Source organism: Astatotilapia calliptera, chromosome 6 (assembly GCF_900246225.1).
Source record: "Astatotilapia calliptera chromosome 6, fAstCal1.2, whole genome shotgun sequence".
Classification (NCBI taxonomy): domain Eukaryota; kingdom Metazoa; phylum Chordata; class Actinopteri; order Cichliformes; family Cichlidae; genus Astatotilapia; species Astatotilapia calliptera.
In genome coordinates this window covers 30,114,278-30,139,470 of record NC_039307.1, presented here as the reverse complement: position 1 = coordinate 30,139,470, position 25,193 = coordinate 30,114,278, and the positions used below count along the sequence as shown (strand labels likewise).

The 25,193-nt window shown below is 40.6% G+C and overlaps 1 protein-coding gene across 1 annotated transcript; it reads left to right on the top strand.

The window, feature by feature from the left end:
• The first annotated feature begins 17,598 nt into the window (after positions 1–17,598).
• LOC113023327 (perforin-1-like) lies at positions 17,599–24,769 on the top strand. Its single transcript, XM_026169346.1, has 9 exons — positions 17,599–17,883; positions 17,970–18,049; positions 18,387–18,432; positions 18,803–18,927; positions 19,827–19,965; positions 20,063–20,143; positions 23,249–23,745; positions 23,844–23,937; positions 24,557–24,769. Exons 1-9 carry the CDS (start codon positions 17,614–17,616, stop codon positions 24,767–24,769), a joined length of 1,545 nt encoding a protein of 514 aa, XP_026025131.1. The 5' UTR covers positions 17,599–17,613.
• The last annotated feature ends 424 nt before the right edge of the window (positions 24,770–25,193 follow it).

The following is a 25,193-nucleotide window of genomic DNA, read 5'->3' as shown; positions in this document are numbered from 1 at the left end:
CCTCAGAGCCTTCGTCTGCTGCCAGCCTCAGAGCCTTCGTCTGCTGCAGCCTCAGAGCCTTCGTCTGCTGCAGCCTCAGAGCCTTCGTCTGCTGCAGCCTCAGAGCCTTCGTCTGCTGCAGCCTCAGAGCCTTCGTCTGCTGCAGCCTCAGAGCCTTCGTCTGCTGCAGCCTCAGAGCCTTCCTGCTGCAGCCTCAGAGCCTTCAGCCTCAGAGCCTTCCAGCCTCAGAGCCTCAGCCTCAGAGCCTTCGTCTGCTGCAGCCTCAGAGCCTTCGTCTGCTGCAGCCTCAGAGCCTTCGTCTGCTGCAGCCTCAGAGCCTTCAGCCTCAGAGCCTTCAGCCTCAGAGCCTTCAGCCTCAGAGCCTTCAGCCTCAGAGCCTTCAGCCTCAGAGCCTTCAGCCTCAGAGCCTTCAGCCTCAGAGCCTTCAGCCTCAGAGCCTTCAGCCTCAGAGCCTTCAGCCTCAGAGCCTTCAGCCTCAGAGCCTTCAGCCTCAGAGCCTTCAGCCTCAGAGCCTTCAGCCTCGCCTGGTCCAGCAGCTAAACGGCCGTTTTCTAGACCGCTGGCTGAGCCACTGGCCGGGCGCCATCGCCGTCGTGGGCGGCCCCCGGACCCTCTTCGCCTGAGTGGCCGCCGTCGCCTTCCGCGCGGCCGGCCCCCGGACCGCCTTCGCCTGAGTGGCCGCCGTCGCCTTCCGCGCGGCCGGCCCCCTGAACTGTCTCGTCTCGGCCACGGGCCGCGTGGACGCCCACCTGAACTGTCTCGTCTCGGCCACGGGGGCGCCCACCTGAACTGTCTTGGTGTGGACTCCGTCCCTCCGTCCTGGGCCCCCTCCGCCCGCCCTGTTCTGGTTTTTTTTTCTTTCTCTTTTGGCCGTCGGGTGCCGGCCTTTGGAGGGGGGGGTACTGTCAGGGTTCCTGGGTCGTTGACCCAGTGATTTCAGTTTGTTCATGTTCAGTTTGGTTCACCACATTAATGTTCTCACTTCCTGTTTTTTCCCGTGTCAGCTTGTCTCCCGTGTCATTAGTCAGATTATGTTCAGCCCTGTACTCACCTGTTTCCAATCATTGTCATCATCCACCTGTGTATTTAAGTTCCTCGGTTTCACCAGTTCTCTGTCGTGTCATTGATGTTAATGATGTATGTCTGATGTCGTCTGTATGTCCAGTCAGTCAGTCAGTCAGTCCTTAGTTCATTCATTCATTCAGTCAGCCAGCCATTTCCTCCTTCTGTACTGTTTGCTCACTCCTTCGGCAATAAACATCCACCTTCACCTACCTGCCTGTGAGTCCAGCGTTTGGGTCCTCCTCCTCTCATCCACGACACTACCCTTGACAGCTGCTATCTTAAGAAGAATCATTTAATCTGTTCTCCAATACAATAACATTATGCTTTGGCACACAAATAATATAAACAGAAAATCTTATAGGAAAACTTAAAGATAGTAGTCCTTTTGAAGAGATGCACATACCAACAAGATTTTTTTTTTTTAAATTAAACCTCAGTCATATGAAACTGTTTCATTGGCACGATTGCTTCAACGGTTAATAAGAGCTTATGGTCTTAAAGAATAATATGGAATACTTTTTCAATTTAAGTGTCAATTTATAAAATAATAATGCAATGCAGGCTTGAAGCTTTGTTTATTAGGGTGGTGGACACCAATAATGTAAATGGAATAAAGGACTTTCTTTGTGTGCGCTTGATGATGAAATAGAAAATTACAACATGTGAAGTCTTCCTGTCAAGATGATGTGGACTCCAGAGTCAGTAAAGACAGGACCACTCATCTCTCCCACTTTGAGAGCAAAGAAGGGCGTCTTCAAAAGGCTTCTACATCTGACCTAAAACATAAACACACATGTATCTATAGCCATTTTTTGAAACCTTTTATATAATATAAAATCTTAGTTAGATCTTTGTTTGACATTTATTAGCTTTCAGCTAGTTTGGGTGGCCTCATGACTTTCACTTTTCAGAAATATATAATAAATATAATGTGGGACTGCTCAGTGGCTGGCAACTAAAATGCTTTGACATCCTGTGAAAATCCAAAATGGAGATACTGAAAACCATCTTAAAAGCTGTGGAATCCTAGGGTACATTTGTATCACAGAGGATGTTTGTTATGACATAAATGTCATTCCATGAAAAGGGCTCACATGATGACCGCCCTGTGATACTTTCAGTGAAAAAATAGAATTGTTTTTTGTTTACATGACATTTCAAAATCAACTATATCTATTTGACAAATACTTCTTCAGTGTGCTCTTAGTTTTTGTATATGATGCGTGAAATGTTGTCCATTGCAAGAATGGCAAATATTTTGCTGTTCCAATCATATTTTTTAGAGAAACACTGTAAAAGCCTGTGCTAACTTTTGCGTTAGAGTGTTTATCTCAGGTTGGTGATATTACTGTAGGCTAAGAGGAATATCCTATATGTGCACTGCAGGCTGCAAGCCTCCTTTGACAAAAAGTTGTGTTTACGAGTTGAGTAAGACAGTACATAGAATTAACAGAATTTAACGGATTGTCAGGTTAACAGTGAAAAGAGCCTAGGTCCCATTTAAGCAAAGATGTAACGTATGACTGAGCACACTCATGTTGTTATAATGTGTGTAATATTTGTAGGAGCTGGTCTCCTCAAAATGACTGTTGAATGAGGAATTCTACAAATGAATGTACCTGTTATAAAGTGACCCATCCAGTCAGTCTGTTAGGACCTGTGGTTAATGAGCTTCTGTTCCATGCTTACAGACATTAGTTGTCTTAATGTTACTTTAGCAAAGCTAAATTAGTTTTAGGGTTGTAGTAGCCTGGTTAAAGAAATGATTTCTATGTATTCTATCAAAGGCGTAGATTTAGCATGGACAGAAGGGACATGTCCCCACCAATATCCAGCGATTATTGAATTGTCCCCACCAATAATTTGGTCTCTTCGAGTAAAGAAAAACAAACCCGATAGAGAGAAAAAAAAAACTATCTTTCAACGTCTCATTCACCCAGCGGTGCAGAAAGAGATAAATAAGTTCTCTACTGGAGTCCTACCTCATGTGACAAATATGGCCAATGTGATTGGCTGAGCCTTTCAGGGAGTTCTGTTTAGTTTTAGCAGCGGCAAGCCTGCGCTGGAGGATGGCAGCACAAAGGAAGAACCGGGATATAAGAAAGTATTTTTCAAAGAAACCTGCAAGTCACTTAAAGCCAAGTAAGCTCTGCCATGTTGTAGCTCGGACAGAGGTGAAGAGGCAAGGTCACAGGTGACTGACTCATGATTTGGTACTATTGATTAACTAGTATTTATTATCATGACAACTGTTGGGCTTCTGATGTAATTTGACAAAGAATCTGAATTGACATGTCTCACTTTTTATATGGAATATGGCTGAAGTAAACTAAAGTCTAAAACAGCGGTCTCCAACCTTTTTTGCGCCACGGACCGGTTTATGCCCGACAATATTTTCACAGACGGGCCTTTAATGTGTCGCGGATAAATACAACAAAATAAAACTAGTACCGGTACCGAAAAAAAGAAGATTTATTCATAACACACCTGAGCCTCAAGTCTCGCAGCCCGGTATCAAACAACTCAGGGACCGGTACTGGTCCGAGGCCCGGGGGTTGGGGACCGCTGGTCTAAAATACTTAGTCAGTCATTTGTTTAATAGTAATTTAATAGCATATGTAGGCAAGTATATTTCTCCTTTTTTTAATCAAGCAGCAAAGACAAAAGGGAAAAAAAAAAATAAGAAGCAGGGCAGGGTTCGTTGGTTGAATCATCCGTCCCCACCAATGTCAAAACCAAATCTACGCCCTTGTATTCTATTGTTAATTCTCTTTTGAATTAAATAACAAAGGAGTTACTAAGATTCTTGACTGGCAAGTTAAACCTTATCTAACCATTGAGACAGGTGTGTCTGCATGAAAAAAAGAAAGTGAAAATGTTTTACGCACAGTACAGTTTACAGTACACTACATACATACATAACAAGTTCTTGTTTGAATCCCTGAATTTTCAGATTAATAATGCACTGAGTTATTCCTTCCAGAAGTTATTGCATTTGTACAAGACAATTGCAGATGGGATGGCTGTAGTTCAGGAGGTAGAACAGGTAATCTACTAATCTGAGGGTTGCTGGTGTGATCCCTGCCCAGGGCAAATCTGTCCGATTTACAACTTAAAACACTCATAAATATTGTGTTTTACATCCGATTGCCCCAAGGCCTTAGGACATCCTCCACACTATGCACTTGAACATACAAAAGTGATGAGCACTTGTTTTCATTCAATTTTGAGTGTTTTAGTCAACCTTGTGTTGTGTGTACCCTGTGGTGTTCTCGGTCAAAAGTGACCACCATAGGAAATGAATGGGAATCCACCCCCCCATACCACCCTTTGGCCTCTGACCCCCTGAATAATAATAATAATAATAATAATGGATTGCATTTATATAGCGCTTTTCGGGACCCCTCAAAGCACTTTACAATACCACTATTCATTCACTCTCACATTCATACACTGGTGGAGGCAGCTACAGTTGTAGCCACAGCTGCCCTGGGGCAGACTGACAGAGGCGAGGCTGCCATATCGCGCCATCGGCCCCTCTGGCCAACATCAGTAGGCGGTAGGTGAAGTGTCTTGCCCAAGGACACAACAACTGAGACTGTCCGAGCCGAGGCTCGAACCGGCAACCTTCCGATTACAAGACGAGCACCCAACTCTTGAGCCATGATTGCCCAAATGTCGCCAAAATGACATCTTTTATTTGGTAATTTGAATGACCAAATGAAAGACCCACTTTACCACCTACTGAACGACACACTGAATGGCCCACTGAAAGACCACTGAACGACCCACTGAACTGAATTTGGTTGTGAAAAATGTTTGTTATGCTAATTTAAGAGCTATTAAAACAGACCGGTCAATTTTGACCAGGAACTGCAGGCGGTCTATCCTTCAAGCTTGGGTCCTCCAGCAGAGGCCTGGGCGCTTGAGGGTCCTGCGCAGTATCTTAGCTGTTCCTAGGAGTGCGGTCTTGCTCTTCTGGACAGAAATCTCGGATATTGTTCCTGGGATCTGCTGGAGCCACTTGGCTATCTTGGGAGTCACTGCACCGAGTGCTCGCATTACCACTGGGACCACTGTTACCTTCACCCTCCACATCTTCTCAGGATCTTCTCTGAGCCTTTGGTACTTCTCCAGCTTCTTGTGTTCCTTCTTCCTGATGTTGCTGTCATTCGGCATCGCTACGTCTATCACTACGGTTATCGTCCTCTTCTTGTCTACCACTGCTATGTCCGGTTGGTTAGCCACCACCATTTTGTCCATCTGTATCTGGAAGTCGCACAGGATCTTAGCTCGGTCATTCTCGACAACCCTTGGGGGTGTCTCCTGTTTGTACCTCGGGACTTCCAGGCCATACTCGGCACAGATGTTTCTGAATACTATGTCGGCCACTTGGTTATAGCGTTCCATGTATGCCCTGCCTGCTAGCATCTTGCACCCGACTGTTATGAGCTAGATTGTCTCAGGGGCATCTTTACACAGCCTGCACCTCGGGTCTTGCCTAGTGGGAAGGACCCCAGCTTCTATGGATAATAATAATAATGATAATAATAAATTCCCAGAAAGCTGGATAGAAGAAGAAGATCAAAGTGGGTGGGCAGAAAAGGTAGTGCTTAACAGGTCAGAAAGGTAAGGAGGTGCGAGGTTATGAATGTGATCTTGTGCTCAGAGCTTGTTCCTGTGCTGCCATGATTAGTGCGTCTGTGCTGTCTTTCAGTCCAGCTTTGTCCAGCCACTGGTAGGATTTCTGGATGTCAGCCACTTCCTCTATCTGCCGGTGGTACATACTGTGCAGGGTATGTTACTACTACTTTACTACTCATACAGCTGAGAAAAGTTTGGACAATGACTCAGTTTTCATAATTTTAGCTCGTAGAGTAGCTGAGGTGCAGCTGTAATTTGACAGGCTGTATATTTTAATAAGTGTTGATGAATTACAGCCATTTTTATGCACTATTTTAAACAGAATTTTTTTAGGGTGGTCAATACACCTATTGACACCACTATGTTTTGTTTCCAGCTTTGAACCTGTATTTAGGCCTCCAATTCACCGCTTATGGAGTTTTGCAGTTGTTGTAATTGTGTAAAAAATTTTACAATTTCTGTTCTAAAAGTTTTTGAGTTTGAAATGGTCAACTGAAAATGCTCTGTAGTTATTTTAATTTAAAGTCAAGCCAGTCATAAATCAGCACACCCACCAGTGCAGAGAAGAAATAAAAGCTGTAGGTAAACTGGTAAACTGCATTTTCAAAAAGTCAACACATCCTCAAGATTGATGTGTAGCATAGATCAACTCTTTCATACTGACTTTTTAAAATTTCTTCATAAAAAATAACTATACAAATGGAAATATTTCATTATTTCCAAATGAAAACATTTTATTATGAACTCTAATCCTCTGTAGATTAATATACAATATAAATCAACTAGTCTGTTTATGATAGGGTGACCAACCGTCCTCTTTTTTTGCACTTGTTGACTTGTAAAAGTCTATATGACATTTTTTATTTCACCATTCATGAATGAATGAATGAATTCATGAAGCGCACAGAGAAGGCATTGTTTAAATATGGTAAAGTTTTCTTTAAGTAAACAGTATTATTAAAGTTCTTCATGACTGGACCAAGTGTCCTCTTTTTTGGAAATCAAAATATGGTCACCCTACTTTATGAGCACTATTAAGATTTGTAAATAAATGAATAATAAACTTATCAAACAAAAAAGTAAAAAAATTTCAAGAAAACATTGACAACAGACAGCAGATACAGTGGGGCAAAAAAGTATTTAGTCAGCCACCAATTGTGCAAGTTCCCCCACCTAAAATGATGACAGAGGTCAGTAATTTGCACCAAGAGGTACACTTCAACTGTGAGAGACAGAATGTGAAAAAATAATCCATGAATCCACATGGTAGGATTTGTAAAGAATTTATTTGTAAATCAGGGTGGAAAATAAGTATTTGGTCAATAACAAAAATACAACTCAGTACTTTGTAACATAACCTTTGTTGGCAATAACAGAGGTCAAACGTCTACTATAGGTCTTTACCAGGTTTGCACACACAGTAGCTGGTATTTTGGCCCATTCCTCCATGCAGATCTTCTCGAGAGCAGTGATGTTTTGGGGCTGTCGCCGAGCAACACGGACTTTCAACTCCCGCCACAGATTTTCTATGGGGTTGAGGTCTGGAGACTGGCTAGGCCACTCCAGGACTTTCAAATGCTTCTTACGGAGCCACTCCTTTGTTGCCCGGGCGGTGTGTTTTGGATCATTGTCATGTTGGAAGACCCAGCCTCGTTTCATCTTCAAAGTTCTCACTGATGGAAGGAGGTTTTGGCTCAAAATCTCACCATACATGGCCCCATTCATTCTGTCCTTAACACGGATCAGTCGTCCTGTCCCCTTGGCAGAAAAACAGCCCCATAGCATGATGTTTCCACCCCCATGCTTCACAGTAGGTATGGTGTTCTTGGGATGCAACTCAGTATTCTTCTTCCTCCAAACACGACGAGTTGAGTTTATACCAAAAAGTTCTACTTTGGTTTCATCTGACCACATGACATTCTCCCAATCCTCTGCTGTATCATCCATGTGCTCTCTGGCAAACTTCAGACGGGCCTGGACATGCACTGGCTTCAGCAGCGGAACACGTCTGGCACTGCGGGATTTGATTCCCTGCCGTTGTAGTGTGTTACTGATGGTGACCTTTGTTACTTTGGTCCCAGCTCTCTGCAGGTCATTCACCAGGTCCCCCCGTGTGGTTCTGGGATCTTTGCTCACCGTTCTCATGATCATTTTGACCCCACGGGATGAGATCTTGCGTGGAGCCCCAGATCGAGGGAGATTATCAGTGGTCTTGTATGTCTTCCATTTTCTGATGATTGCTCCCACAGTTGATTTTTTCACACCAAGCTGCTTGCCTATTGTAGATTCACTCTTCCCAGTCTGGTGCAGGTCTACAATACTTTTCCTGGTGTCCTTCGAAAGCTCTTTGGTCTTGGCCATGGCAGAGTTTGGAGTCTGACTGTTTGAGGCTGTGGACAGGTGTCTTTTATACAGATGATGAGTTCAAACAGGTGCCATTCATACAGGTAACGAGTGGGGGACAGAAAAGCTTCTTACAGAAGACGTTACAGGTCTGTGAGAGCCAGAGATTTTCCTTGTTTGAGGTGACCAAATACTTATTTTCCACCCTAATTTACGAATAAATTCTTTACAAATCTTACCATGTGAATTCATGGATTTTTTTTTCACATTCTGTCTCTCACAGTTGAAGTGTACCTCTGGTGCAAATTACTGACCTCTGTCATCATTTTAGGTGGGGGAACTTGCACAATCGGTGGCTGACTAAATACTTTTTTGCCCCACTGTAGATGTGTGTTTTTTCCCTGTGGTCTGCAGGTTCGGGGCTGGAGAGCTGAGTGATGGATCAACAACAGACATAACAAAAGTTAATCCACTAGTTAGCTGCACAGAGGAACCACAAAGCATAAAAACTTAGCACACTCAGCACACTGCAGCTACAAGCATGGTGGGCAATATAGTTATAAGACTCTTTTAGATTTACACTGCATGATAGCAGCAACCTAAACTGTTAGTACTTCCATTGCTGTACAGCAAACAATAACTGTTTATAATTAATTCGACAAACTTTATTTTTCAAATTGTGAACAAATATGGTTTAAAGCAGCTGTCACTGCCACAGTGTAACTCTCAGTACGCATTAACCTGAAGTTGCCATCAAACTGACCAATCACATTAGGACTCCGTCCTTTATTGGGCTCTGCCTCCAGACCAATGACTGCTCCAGACAGTCAAAAGTGAGTTGATTCTGCAAGCAGGATTTCTCTCCGAGTGCAGAGAGCTACCTGTGAGAACATGAAACAGCAGCAATGCATGCGATAGCTTCTTTGTGCTTGGGGCTGCTGAGTTCTAACCGCAAGGAAATGTGTAGGAATAATGTAAATCCTCCACCTACATCCAGAGGACGCCCTTGTAGGAAGCAAAATGCAGATTTAAGACATTTTCAGTGGTTTCGTGTTTCAGATCTGAAATGTGTGCTTTAATTCTATCTTTTATATCTTTTATATACAGTCTGATACAACAAACCATTTCAGCCTCTAAGCCTCTGTATGTAATGGTTTTCAATGGCCTGATCAGTTAGAAAAAAATACTATCTTTGGACCTCATTTTAAATTTTAGGCCTATGCTAGTTAAAAGTAGTAAAGAAGATTACATGTTGTAATGCATGCTTAAATATGTAAAGGGAACAGTTATAATTTGTTATTTTCAAGGGAGAAAACAGCTTGTGAAAGAGGTCAAGCCTGTTTAATTTGAATTTATATTCAATATTTACTGCAGAACCATCAGTACATGTACATAAAACACACACGCACACACACACACACACACACACACACACACACACACACACACACACACACACACACACACACACACACACACACACACACACACACACACACACACATAGTTTGAGTAGAAAATACTATGACACCTAACATTAGAGACAACATTAAAAAAAAAGCATTATATTCTACTGATGGACACTTGAAACTAGTATTTGAGACCATAAACACATCAACAACAGTAAGTTTCCTTACTTACTGTTGTCACTATTTCAAGTGGTCATTTTCTGATAAATTTCCATACAGTCAGAATTCATATTCAATCCAGAGCATCCTTCTTATTGCACGAGGCTGTAACCATCGAAAACCTTGAATCTGTCCATTACCATCCATGTTGGGAAGCCTAACAGTGACACCTTGTGGACAGAAGGTTAATCAACATCATATGGCTGGTTGCTCTTTTAGCTACAGCAGCACAGAGGCCGGTTAAGCTTGAAATTCACGCAGTCGAATTGCATTATTTAGTTATAAGTACACACACACACACCTATGTTTTCAGTAAATGTTTTCAAGCAGTACCATGGAGAAATTATTTTTCATTGTCCCCTTACTGAGACAAGTATACTTTTTACCTGTTTTCTTCTCTGAAGGTCCAGATTATAGTAGCCACGGAGAACCTGCTTAGGTTTGGTTGCATACGTTGCCCTGCCTCCCTTATAGTCATACCATGCACCAGAACATGATCTATGACAGTTGAATTTGCATTTTACCAGGCTTATATACTGTTTACTAATTGAGTTCACTGATTGGACACGTGTTTTCAATTTTGAGTGGTAGTGTGTAAATGATGAAAACAGTGTGTTAGTTGTGTTAAACTTCTGTAGCCTGTGTGCACCATTCTGGGTACAAGTGCACCACACTGCTAAATGTGTTTTGTGTTTGAGAATGTGTTTAGAGTTTTGTGTCCTAACCAGATGAATAGTGTTTAAAATTTTAACAACTGTGGGATTGATTTGATGAACGAGTTTTGGTAGTTTACAGTTTAGTTTTTACAATGGGATTTAGTGTTTTATCAATTCAGAAAAACTGTAGATTGATGCAATTCCTTAGCAGGTTTGTAGTGAAGGAATTCCATGCTAGCGATATAGCCTTAAATCTTTATTCACGATCTAAGTGTTTCCTGTTCTTGATCACAGAAACCACACCACCCCATCACATCCTTCTACACTATGCCATACCTCCTTGTACCATCAATCTGAATGTAAATAAACCACACCTCTTACAATCTTCTCCCTGGATGTCAGCCTCTCCTTCTGACCGAGGATAACTATTTTAGCACAGCCCAGCATTGAATTGACAAACACCAATCTGTACAGTCAGAGTAAAACAAAATTTCAGTGCTACAAGATAAAGTTCAGGGAAAGTTTTTTCATGGTTCAGAGGCTGCTCAGCAGAGGATGATTCAAAGATGAAATGAACTGTTATAGTTTCTAACTTTGCTAGATAGTGTGTGGAACAAACCTCCTGACAAAAACTGCCAGAAATCTTAAAAGTCAACCAAACACACACAAAGTGTCAGGGCTGTAAGCAAAAAACAAATCAGACTGTGCCCCCCAAAAAGCTATTAACCCGTGTGGTTATTACAGTAAACACTGCATTCTTTTCTCTGTATGTTTTACTTTATAAACTGATTTATTGTGAGAAACAAAATAAATGTTAGACTCAAGGTGTGAAAGAGAACTGTGAAAGCTTTTGTACTGCAACGGTTTTAAAAGAGTACTTGAACTGTTCATTGACTGAGACGACTCTCAGTGCCCCCTGACTGAAGTCTCTCCTCATGCATGGGAAATAAAGGTGTTGTTTTTTTTAATGGCTCATCGTGTCTGGAGGCTTTGTTAGTGAACTTCCACAACAGTTCAGTGACATCACGAACAGGATGGTCCAGTGTTCTCACTGAAGGACGGCTCTGGGACGGCTGATCACCCCGAGATAGCTAAACGCTTCGGTCCTGCCGGCTGGTTAAAGCAAAGAAAAAGGCGGAGTTGCAGGGCCGTGTTTCAGAGACCACCAAGATCATCTTGACAAATCGAGGGGAAACTCCTGCAGAACAGTGAGCTGTATCTACCCTATATACAAGTCACGAGAGTTTTGTGCCTGGCCGAGGGGGAAGCAGCTGCTGACTCCAGAGTTCGAGTCTCCGAAGGGAAAATCCTGGGGTTCAAGTCCCCAGGCCTGTGTTTGGTTCTGGTCCATCACAGGGGACAGTGGTTTGAGTCCACTGTTGATAATTATTTCTGCATACCACAGTGCGTGAAGTGATGGTTTTTTATTACTTTTCTGCTGGGAAGGGAAGAAGCCCATTGGAGGGGACGCTCTGAATGTAAATATGGGATCTAGATCCAGTAAGGCGGCAGACATTCCACCGGGCGGCCAGGGACAAAACTTAATACTTGACAGCATGGTTTAGAAATGTGGGTTTGGGTGTATGAAATATGTTGTGGCAAAAAGAAAACGGGTTTCCTGAAAAAGAATCGCTGTGTCAGGGCTCTGTGTGCGGGCAGGCAGAGATGAGGATCCAAATGCAGGACTCGAACACAGAATTGAAACTCAAAAACCTCAGCTTTATTGCTGGCAGGAAAACAAACATGAAGTGATGATGGAACACTGAGACCAAGGACACACAGGCATAATCTGATGGTACGACGCGACACCGAGCATGGGAAAACACAGGGCTTATATACACAGGGTAGTAACGGGGGAATCGGCAACAGGAGGGAGACACAGCTGGGAGAGATCAGGGCTAACGAGACAGGGGGAACAAAGCTGCACACACTAACATCAGACAGGAACAAGAACCCTCAAAGTAAAACAGGAAACAAAACACACTTTACTAAGACACAGACTAGACAGAGACAGACTTGACACTGACCAAAGGCTACTAAATGATAATCATAATCACAACAGTATCAGATCATAAATCATAATATAGAAAAACACCAAGATAACTGAAACACCAAGTACCAGAGAAACATAAAGGAAAATCCATGATGCAAAAGTACCAAAACATAATGAACTCAAAATACTGGGTCCAACGGACCCAGAACCGTGACACGCTGAGTTTTAACCAGTTAAAGAAAGTAGAGGAACAGTTGCGGGAAGAGGAAGAAAAGCTGTTAAAGAAAGGGAAAGTTAAGACGGTAGATTTGTGTAGGGTAAGCAAGGAGAAAGAATGTTTGAAAATGTGGATGATAGAAGCAGAAAGGAGGGAAACGAAAGCAGCTTTGAAAGAATTGCCTAGAGAAGTGCATGTTAATGAAAGAGAGAAAGGAAGGGAGGCTGACGCGGTGTCCACCTCAGCGCCTCTTCCGTATAACACGGAGAACAAATCATTTCCCTGTTCACGCACAGTTTGTGCATCCCCTTGTGCTCCTGTACAGGCTGCTTTGCAGAGCTTGAAAGCTGATGCCGACCTGGACTCCTTTCCCCTTAGATCCAGGGGCGGATCTAGAAGGGTGGCATGGGGTGGCAAGTGCCACCCTAAAATGCTCCCTTGCCACCCCAAGTGCCACCCCAGTTTTGCATATGACAGTGTTGTTTATTAAAATAAGGTAGCATTAACAGTTTGAGCGTAGTTACAGTCAACAGTGAATATAAATGCTAAAACTGAATATATTGCATAGTGTTCCCCCCTGCACCAGTAACAAATGGTTCAGCCCATAGCAGGACCGGCTTTTTTCTTGTTTTCAGTAACAAGCGATGCTTATGATTGTGCCAAAGCACATTTTGAACAACACCATGGGAATTTCGGATTTTACACAGGTGGTTGGATGTTAACCCTCCGTGGTCCACGGACACGCTCCACCTCCAAATCACATGACTGATGTAAGCTGACATAGCAACAAGCTGCAACCACACTGAGTCTCTATTTCAGCCCACATTGAAAGTTCAGACTTCAATGTTTTTAAATTTTAATTACAGGCCAGTAAATCCAGAGTTATGATAATAGATATAAGTCATACTTCTTTCTAAACACTGTCGTCACGTTTTTGTGTGTGTGTGTTTTAAGCATTTTCTAAGGACAGCGTGAAAACAGTAAAGAAAGGGAAAAAGCCACCGCTTTCCTGTTGGTGGAAAATGTACCATGTCGACCAATTTTTTAAAAAAAGTCAACACGTGGGATTTGATTGTTTAGGAAGAGGGAAAAGTTTTGGGAGTGACGGTAATGGCAGACAGACAGAGCAAGCGAGTGAGAGAGAGAGAGAGAGAGTTTTTAGATGTGGGAGATTTGTGACGTTTAGTGTGGAGTGTATACTTAGTGTGTTGTGTTGTCTTGTGTAGTTGTTCTGTTGTGTAGTCGTTTTGATTTGTGTGTCAGTGAGGGCACTAATTAATGTCACAAAGGCACATTTGTGGATGTGACATCACAATAGTCAAGCTTTTATACTCTCTATGGTAGCAAGCTTTGTAGCAGCTCTCAATTAAAGTCACTTACTGACAATCACAGTTCAAGTAAAAACATAACAAGTCTAAATTAATCCAAAATGAAGAAAAGGAGACCATGAGCTGCTCCAATAACCCAACCAATTAGTGGTGATATTGTTATAAAATCTGGTCTGAAGCCCAGAATAGATTTGTGAGACATGTCTGGAATAAATCATGCAAAGTAAAGAAAGGTAAAGTGAGTTAGCATAGTAAAGGCATTAGTAATAAGTTAATATTTAGCAGGTATCAGATTAGATTATCATGCTAAAATGTACTTTTAGCACACACAGCTGGATTGGATTTAACGAAGACACTCATTTCCATTGTTTATACTCACTTTATTAGGTACACTTTGCTAATAATAGCCTGGATCCCAGAACTACCTTAATCATTCATGGCATAGATTTGCCCATAAGAACCCATGCCCCTGTACACATTGAGGAAAGGTTCTGTTGAAGTTTCAAAATTGACTCTCCCAGTTTTCCTGACAGTAAAAATGGGTCTTGGCTCTTATTGGTTAAACAGGGTGCTGGAAATGTTCCTCAGAGGTTTTTGGTTCATACTGACATGACAGCATCACAAAGTTGCAGCACATCAATGATGTGAATCTCCTGTTCCACCACATCCCATCAGGCTCTAGTGGATTGAGATCTGGTGACTGTGGAGACCATTTGAGTAAAGCTAAATCATTATCATGTGCAAGAAACCAGCTTGAGATGAATTGAATTTTGTGAGACAACACATTATTGTGGAGGCAGCCTTCATAAGATGGGTACACTGGGATCAAAAACAGATAGACATGGGCGGCAACGATACTCAGGTATTCAGTAGTACTCATTTGGCATAGCGGGTTAGCTTGCAGTAGTGCATGACTGGTGTGCTCATCCGCAAGTTCAGCATGTTGTTTGCTCAGAGATGCTCTTCTGTGTACCTGTCAGGGGTTGTGGTGTGTGGAGGCGAGGAAGAGATGACCCAAACGCTGGACTCACGGTGCAGAATGACGAGGATTTATTGGAGCGGGTGAATGAACAAAGCAGGAACGGCAAGACTAACTGACTGACTGAATGGCTGGCTGGCTGAATAACTGAATACAGACGGGAACGACAATAATGGCAACATCAACATCAATGACACGGCACTGGACTGGTGGAACTGGGGAACATAAATACACGGGCGGAATGATGAGTGATTAGAGACAGGTGAGTGAACAGCTGAACATAATGAACTAATGATAAATGGGAAGAGAACTAGAACATAATGCACAGAGTAAGGCTAACACAATAAAACAGGAAGTAGAACATGCAGAGAATGAACAATGAACACAAACTGAAAATACCGGGTCAACGGCCCAGGAACCCTGACAGCATCCTGGTTTTAATGAGTGGTTATGCGAGTTATTGTCACCTTCCTATCAGCTCAAAGCTGTCTCATCAGCAGATTCAGCAGATTCAGAATGCTTTATTAAACTCTGAGGAAATTATGTGGTTACAGTTGCTCCAAGACAATAAGAACAGTAACAGACTGAATTAAATTAAATAATACAATATATTACAAAGTTCACAAAATTGGGAAATAGCTCTACTATATACAAATAGCTCAATTATAAATATTCAGAATATTACAGAGATGAAATTTAATTCTGTAAAAACTGTTAAAAAAAATCTTGGCCATACTGTACCTTAAAATAGAGGATTATCCATGGTATGAATCCATTGAGCAGCTGAAAGGGGGGAAGATACTTTAATAACATGCATGCTTAATGATCTTTGTGTTTACCTCTACAGGCAAGGTATACTACTTCAAACACAACACTAAGTCTCTTTTGAGAGTCTCTTTGTGAGACTTTGTCTGTGTGCAATGTTTTTACAGTTTGAAAATGAATAGCCCGACTACTTAAAGGTCTGGATATTAATTGAAATTGTAAGCCTAGGTAGTGATGGAACATGTTTTATAGTGAATAACATAACAAGTTTACAAATGAAAAATACAAATGTGCAAAAGGAAGTTGATTTATAGGTAATGTATTCATTTCACTGCTGAAAACAACTAGTAAAAGATTTCAGGTATGTTTACACACAAAGCTGCTTCAGGTAATGCCAAACACGTGAGTGACACTAGGAGCAATTAAAGTCCAAGGGCACCTGTGGGTGTAAGAAAAACAACTGAAGAAAGGAGTGAAACAGGGAAAACAATCAGAGCCGCAATAATAAACGTGACACATTTACCCAGAATGAAGACAGACTTTATATCTAGTGACTACAGAGCCAGCAGTACAACACTGATAACGCCTCTGTTACCTAAACATTTATTATTAAATTTGGCATCCATTCATCCATTCTCTTCTGCTTATCTTTATCACGGTCGCAGGGCTGAGGGATGGAGCGTATCCAAGGTGCCATATGGGTACAATTGGGGCACAGGTCGCCAGTCTGTTTATTATTTAATTATATTGTTAATTGTGTTAGTTATTTAAAAAAACATTTTAATAAATAGATTTGGCAATGAAGATAAAAATATACATGGTCCAAATCATTTTTGATATTTGAACCAAATGTGCATGTGTGGCATCTCTGTTGTTGGAATTTTGTGGTTTGGGGGCTGACAGCCCGCTTTCTCTTACACATATACAGTTACATCTATTGTTAAGAGGGCAGATAATCTCAAACAGCTTCTCAGCATTGACAAGGAAGTTATTCCAAGGACACTTCCTTAATCCAGGGTCCAAAAAGCCATTGTTGGTTTGTTTAACGATCCTTATCTTTGTTGATTTGTAGCACGTGTACCCATCTTATTCTTTAAAAGCTGTGCTTCTCTGTCTGTTTTTGAACAAGTCTTGTTGGCTCATTGTCCTGCTTTTGTCTGAATTGCATCACTGACAGAGGAACAGCAACTTCAACAGTATTTGGAAAAGGTAGAAACATTTTTTAATGGTACACAAAGTTATTGTTAACTTTATTTTAATAAGACAGACAGAGATACAGTGTTTAAAGAAAGCCTCTCCTTTTATTTGTTTATGTATGTGTGCTTGCATTTCAATTTAGTGATTTTTTTTCTTATCTTCTTTTAAGTCAAGATCATTTTACATGTGAGTCAAGTCAATATGAAAAATGTTGACTTGAGTCAACTAACAATACTTTATTGACTACAGCTTCTCACACAAGATACTACAGTATATGATATTGAAACCATATTACAAGCACAGCATTTTAATAAAAAGGAAAATTACATTTTTGATCAGTGATGATTAAAACAAATTTCAGAAATCTCTGCCATGGAAAAACTGCGAAAGAGGTATCCAGATTTTTTTTTTTTTTTAAAGCACACTATCTTAATGAATGTTTTTAAATACAGGTAAGGAATCACAGAGAGTTGATTCTGTTCATCCAGTCACAGAATTTTAAGTGGGAAAAACATTTCCTCACCCATCGAGTCTCAGCTGACTGCAGGTTTACTCAAGCTTATAATATTATGCAAATCACTAATACGCACACTGTTGTGTCCTGTACTGTTTATAAGGTTGGGGAACCCTGCAGTCAGGTGAGGCTGCATGTTTGCAAAAATTTGGTGTTCTTTACTTTACTGAGAACTTTAATGACGATCACTTATCTCTCTCTCTCTCTCTCTCTCTCTCTCTCTCTCTCTCTCTCTCTCTCTCTCTCTCTCTCTCTCCAAAATATCAGTCTTTTTCACTGCAGCTATGCTGTCTTATTTAACCCCACCTCCTCTCTACCTGAGCCTCCTTCTCTTTCTGTCCTGCAACTCCGCTGTTCTTTCCTGTCAGACTGGAAACTACAGCCAGTGTAAGGCTGCTCCTTTTATACCAGGTCACAACCTGGTGGGGGAGGGATTTGATGTGGTCACTCTGCGACGAAAGGGAGCCTACGTGATTGATGTGAATACCTACCTCACACCAAGTGAAACATGTACTCTCTGCTCCAACCCGCTTCAAGGCAACATGCTGCAGAAAGTAAATAAAGATGCAACAACAAAGAGCCATTTGAACAGTAGCACACACTTTATGTGTACATGTTCATGATCTGTCTTCATTTTCAGCTGCCAGTCTCTGCAGTGGACTGGCGTGCATTCAGCCGATGCAGTGCCGATATTTACAGCAGCATCCACACCTCTGTTAGGTATAGCCTTATTATTATGTTATATTATTATGATTGCTTCACAGTTAGTGTCTTACTGAGAGAAGGTTAAATGTTGTGTGACAGTTGAGTCGCTATCTAAAAATCTATATCTGATTAGTTCAGTCTCTGGCAGTGATGAAATTCAAGGATTTTTACTGCTAGACACCTTTTCTGATGTATAAATTATCTTTATTCTCTTCATCATATTATTCAGAGCTAATCTAATTACAAAAACAGGTCCTCATCTGTAAATACTAACTGTTTAAAATAATGGAAATCACCTTTGAAATCAAACTGAAATTTATCTGTGATTCTTTACTGTGAATTGTATTCACAGCTCTCTGGTTGACACCTACACCTCCCAGGACAGTACTGACTGGAAGGTAGGGCACATTTCACAACAGTTATTTACATAAAATTAACATATTTTGGTATTATCAAATAATGTCAATGTTACAATAATGATAAACATGTCAATATAGATAGATTTTTTTTTTTTTTAAGTATATGGTCTTAAGTCTTATTAGGAAGTTTTAACCTCATATTTTAAATACTTTTTCAGATTTTTGAATAATGGTCCCACCACCAACATGTGTTTTGCACTTTGAAACTGAGGCCATGTTTGAACATAAATCGAGATCTGTAATTTGGGACAGATAGATCAAATAATGTCTCATTATTGGCTGGCAAAAAAAAAAATCAATCAGTTGAACACACTAATTTATTTATTCTTTTTCTTATCTTTCATAACAGACTGGCCTAGATTTAGGGATATTTGTGGGAGGAAAGCAATCTGCTGTGTATAACTTTGCATCAAAAAGGGCCGCAGAGGACCGCCACATCTTCAGCACACACAGGGTCACCTGCAACCATTACAGGTAGGCTGTGAATAACTCAGAATAGTCATATAAATTTGGGTTATGTTGCTGGTTACAGAGATCATACAAATCCACTATTCTTAAAATCAAAAATTCTAAAATTCACAGATCTGGTTCATTTTCTCACAGCACAAATTATATATAAAGCAATAAATAACCTGCTTCCTGACAATATTCTAAAAATGTTTTCTAAAAGGGAACGGGGATACAATTTGAGGGGGGAATTAAATTTAAAACATCCTCGTATCCGTACAACATTAAAAAGTTTTTGCATCTCTGTGTGTGGAGTGAAGCTGTGGAACAGACTAAGTAAAGATATGAAGCAATGTCCAAGCATGGCGCAGTTTAAAAAGCGGTTTAAGGATATGGTTTTTACAGGGTACAGGGAAAAGGTAGAGATTTGATAGGGTGTTCTTGTCGAATATTTTCATGTGTGTGTGTATATATATATATATATATATATATATATAATTGTAGGCTGTGTATCCTTGAGGTGTTAATGGGGTTATTGAAAATGTGTATATGTGCGTATGTGTGTATATACGTATGTATGGATAGATAGAAACATATATGTGTATATATTTTAAAAAAAAAATTACACATAACATATAATGTAATTGCAAGGAGGTATTTCTGTAGTCTATTGATACTAGATAGTGGAAAAGGGGTGGGATTAAATAAGCTTATGCTTCTTCCTGCTCCTTTTTGAACATGGACGTTATTTGGAGTTGTGGTTGCTCGTTTTCCTTTTGTTTGCTTTGTTCATTTGTCTCTTTTAATTCTATTTTTTTAATACTTTTTCAACATGTTCAAAATAAAGATTCAATCAATCAATCAATCAATCTTTGTTTGAAAAGCTTCGGTTGAGATCATTTACTAATCTGTCTCTTTGTGTCCAGTTACCGAGTATCAAACAGTCCGTCTCTCAGCTCTGAGTTCAGTAAGGATTTAACCAAGCTACCACATTTCTACAACAGCTCCACCAGAGCTCAGTACAGTGAGCTTATACACACCTACGGCACACACTACATCCGCCAGGTTAAAGCACATGCTGTGAATTTTCTTATTATTCCTTATTATTATTATATTTCTTCAAAAAAATGATTTATAACACCGACTTTGCACCACATTGCAGATTCACCTTGGTGGTCGACTGAGGCGAGTCACAGCTGCACGAACCTGTCTGTCCTCACTGAATGGACTGTCCTCAAATGAGGTACTTTATAACACTTATTAAAAGCATAGCATTACTGAGGCACTTCAAATAATTTTATCTCAAAAATAGCGACTGAAAATGTAAGAGTAAGACTAATTGTTCTGGGCTTGGCTGCCCCACTCGCTCGCGGACGCGAGGGCGAGACCCATGGGAAGGGAGGACTGGGGTGGTAACCTGGGAACTGAGGACATCCTAAAGAACCAGACAGGGTGTGGGATCCCTGCCACAGTTGAAAGGCTTACATGAAAGGGGGCCGCCCAATTTTCTCCGCCGGCTAGATTCTGTGCGAAGGGGGCAGCGCCTCTAGGCTGTGCGTGTGTATGTGAAAGTGCGAGAGGTTGCATCTCGATTGAAATTGAGTAGTTAAATTCACCACAGGTGACAGCCTGTATGGGAGTGGGCCCAAGTTCTTTTGCTGGCTCGATTCTGAGCTGAGATTGTCAACTGTTACAGTTGACAGTCTGCCTGACAGTGGGGCTAAGTTCTTTCGCCGGTTAGACTCCGAGCTGAGTTCGTTGGCCCGCTGTAGTGCCTCTAGACTGCCTGGGTTAATTTTGGGCTTAGTAAATTAGACTTAAAGTTGAATTTTGCATCTAAAACCGTGTGTGTGGGTTTTGCATAGCGAGACACGTGCTCTGTATAGTATGTTGGCTCATGTGCCTGCAGTTACCAGACTACATATTTCTATACATACAGGGCAGTACCTCTGTCATGAAAGGCCAAAGTTAACCCTGTTAAAGTTGTGCCATACTGAACAATAATGCCAATGATTTTTTGTTGTTGTTTTTGCTTTGTTTTACATAAACTTCTATAGTCCAATATTATCTTAGTTATTAGAAACTTCAGTTTTTCTTTAGTCCAGACTCTTACTGATCCTGTAATTAAGTATTCGATCAATAAAGCTATGATTAATATCTTAGTGACATAATTTGTAGCCTACATATTTCGTCACCATAATTTTCTGTCCATCCATCCTTCCGTTCTCTTTCACTTATCCTTATAAGAGTCACAGCTATCATAGGGTCATAGGTTGTCAGCCTAACGCAGGGCTAATTAACCCAATTTTTGAGACATAACATTACATAATGCTGCCAAAATTTAGATTAATGCTCAAATGGTTGACTTTACACAAGACAATAGAAAACAGAGAAGTAAGTAGAACAGTCTTTAGAGTTAAAATTGACATACATGTGGCACACATCTTGATGAACTGGATTTTTTTTTAAATCTGAGTCTGGATGTAAACACCTATTTTCTCTCATCTTTCAAAATTGGTTTGACAGTCCTTCATACACTCTATCATCTTCATTTATAATGTCATCATCTTCTCTCTCCACAAGACTGCTTGTGTGCTTTGTTAAGAGAAGAGCATATGCATGATTTAAGTTGGTTTTAATACAACAGCTTTGACATGTTTATGAAACTGACGTGATCAGACAGCCCCGCAAAATCTTCACAAACTGTGTTTGTGTTTTTGTGTGTGTGTGTGTGTGTGTGTGTGTGTGTGTGTGTGTGTGTGTGTGTGTGTGTGTGTGTGTGTGTGTGTGTGTGTGTGTGTGTGTAAATACAAAATGCAGTTTTTAAATGATGATCTTATTGATTAAGGGAGCAAAGTTATCCAAACCTATCTAGTCCTGTGTGAAAATTGTGATTGTCTCCTCTTGTTAAATCATGCGTTACTGTGATAAACCACACTATTTGAAAAGCTGAGTTCAGGTTAACTAAACACACTCAGGCATGATTACTGGCAGACCTGTTGAATCAAGAAATCACGTAAATAGAACCTGTCTGACAAAGTGAAGCAAGGTAAAAAGCATCTCAACAAGCCAGACATCATGCCACAATCTAAATAAGTACTTGAGAAACACAAAAGTCACTGCCATCTATCAGTCAAGAAAGAGTTACAAAGCTATTTCTAAGGCTTTGGGACTTCAGTGAACCACAATAAGAGCAATCATACATCAACTGAAAACCTGGAACAGTGGTGAGGCTTCCCAGGAGTGACCGGCCGACCAAAAATACTCCAAAAATACTCATCCAGGAGGTCACAAAAGACCCCAGAACAACATTAACTGTAGGCTTCGTATGTCTCAGTTAAGGTCAGTGTTCATGATTCAACAATAAGAAAGAGACTGGGCAAAAATGGCATCCATGGGAAAGTTCAAGGAGAAAACCACATCTGAACAAACAGAACATAAAGGCTCGTCTCACATTTGCCAAAAAACATCTTCATGATCCCCAATACTCTGTGACTAATGAGGCAAAAGCTGAACTTTTTGGAAGGCTTGAGTCCTGTTACATCTGATATAAAACTAACACAGCATTTCATGAAAAGAACATCACACCAGCAGTAAAACATTGTGGTGGTTTTGTGATAGTATGGGACTATGTTGCTGCCTTAGGCCCTGGAAGACTTGCTGTGGTATTTGGAACCATGAATTCTGCCGTCTACCAAAACATGCTGAAGGAGACAGTCCGGTCATCTGTTTGTGACTTCAATCTGAAGCGGACTTCTGCAGCAGGACAATGATCCAAAATACTCCAGCAAGTCCACCTCTGAATGGCTTAAAACAAAAACAAACTGAAGACTGGAGTGGCCCAGTCAAAGTCCTGACCTGAATCTGATTGAAATGATGTGGGATGAATTTAAAAAAATTTCAAAAACCCTGAATGGCTGAGTTTGTGGCTGAAATACAACAATTCTGAGTGGGCCAAAATTAATCCACAGCGCTGTAAAAGAATCATTGGCAGTTATCGCAAACCCTTGATTGCAGTTTTTGCTGCTAGGGATGGCCCAACCAGTCATTAGGTTTAGGGGAAAATCACTTTCTCATACAGGTTCATGCAAGTTCTTTCCCCTTAATAATAAAAACCTTCATTTAGAAAGTGTATTTTGTGTTTATTTTGTTATCTCTATCTAATATTTAAATTTCTGTCATGATCTGAAATATTTAAGTGTGACAAACATGCAAAAAACAAAAAAAAGGAAATCAGGAAGGGACAAACAATTTTTCACACCACTGTATATATTTATAGTACAGCTAGAAATGCAGAGAAAATGCCCTTGATAGACACTGACATTTTGTTTCCCTTCCTGTCCTGCAGGTCCACTCCTGTTTATCACTGGGTTTCTCTGTCGGCTTGGGAAAATTGAAATTATCCAGTAACAGACAGTCTTGCAACAAGGTCCTACAAAACCAGGGTCTCTCGTTTATGTACAGCACTGGACTCCACCAACACTACACAGAGGTGGTAGGAGGCAATGGTTGGTTGGGAGAGTTTGCACTCACCCAGAATGACTCCCTCGGCTTTCTAACTTGGCTGAGCACCCTGAAAGATCACCCAGATGTTGTTTCCTACTCCCTTCGGCCAATCTATAGCCTGATGACAAATGGCACACAAAAGGCAGGGATGAAAGCTGCCATAGAGGAGTACTTGGAAGATAACGCTGTGAGAAAGTCACCCAATGAGCCAAACTGTGGGTGGCACATTCCTAATCTGGCTTCCAACTGCTGTCCTCTGCAAGCCTGGAGGGGGACGCTAAGGGTTACCATTGTGCGAGCCTGGAATTTGAAAGGAGATCCAGTTGGAAAAACTGAGGGGTGAATAGACTCTTGTCTATTAAGATCTGGCTGGTGTGGTATATCAAGCAGACTTAATAATTCTTCTGCTGCTCTTCTTTCTTTTCTTCTGATCACAGCTATGCTAAAATGTGGTTTGGTTCCTTCTATCGGAAGACTCGTTGGATTCGGTCAAACAATCCCTGGTGGAACGCGAATTATGATTTAGGCAAGGTCAGTAAACCCTCATTATAGATCATGATAAATTGTTTGGCCTCACAGTCAGCAGAGTTGATTTACTTTTCAAACCTGAAGCCTATCAACAGTTTACTACGGGTTTTTTTCTTGTTCTTGTTTGTTTTTTCGACACAATATATCACACAAAGCCATAGTTTAGCTAATACCTAAAAAAAATGCAAAAGCATTACCTCATCATCAATCCAAATAATCAGACTCTACTACTAAACTACTAAACTTCTGTTTTTAAGTTGAGCTTTAGAACCGTTGTAATGACAAATACCATGTATGTTAGTTGACTTGGAAGAAGTAATGTTAGCTAGGTAGTGGTTTAGCAAACATATACATAAACATATATGCATATTCATATTCAAAGAGCCATTCTTTAAATTGATTCCAATAATCAATCTCCCTCGAATCCACCGCTGTGTCTTTCACACAGTTAATGACTCCTATGGCCCAGTTTTAAATGCTGCTCTTATTAAGCATGTACAAATGGTTTATGGATTTGTCCTATTTCATTGTTCTCGTTTGTGTTTATTTTTCACTAGTGCTAAAATTAACATTGGTAGGATAAAACTATATTAAATCTTGTTTGATTAATTTTCTCATGAAGGTGGACACACACTTGGGTTTGAAGGTTGAAGTTTGGGACAAGGATGTATGGCATGATGACCGTCTGGGATCATGTTTCAAGTATCTTCAGCAGGGGACACACACATTTACCTGTCCAGCTAAAAGAGGTGGTTTTGAGGTCCGGTACACTCTGGCATGTGACCCTCATCTGGCTGGAGATCGGTGTAATCGTTACAAACCATCTGCAAAATAAGAAATATATTTTGTATGTTATCTTCATAATAGTTCTGTTGCTCTAATGAACTGTAAAGATTAATGTGATACTTGTCAGTTTATGCATTTATTTTTCTACTACTAAGACATAACAATATTCCACTTGTTCTTTTATATTTGTTAGAGTTTAGTCACCCTTTTTTTATTCATATGAATTTGGTTTACTATACCCTAATATTGCTTAATTTAAAAAAAATTAAAAAATCTTTTTTCTTTTGGTTTCAACAGATTAAAATGATAAATATAGACTTATAAATCCAAACCCATTACATCAGCTGGTTTGTATTCCTACTAATTTGTGAGTCTAGTTTCAGTAATGTAAAAATGTATGTGAAACCTCTAAAGGACTGTAATTCACATAAGACCTCTAATTAATTCATTAATTAAATGGATTAGTGTGTTCA

Coding starts and splice junctions, on each gene's coding strand:
- LOC113023327 (XM_026169346.1), top strand. CDS start 17,614: ATGCTGTCTTATTTAACCCCACCTCCTCTCTACCTGAGCCTCCTTCTC. Junction 18,050..18,386: donor AGCATCCACACCTCTGTTAG/GTATAGCCTTAT, acceptor TTGTATTCACAG/CTCTCTGGTTGACACCTACA. Junction 20,144..23,248: donor ATGGACTGTCCTCAAATGAG/GTACTTTATAAC, acceptor CCTGTCCTGCAG/GTCCACTCCTGTTTATCACT.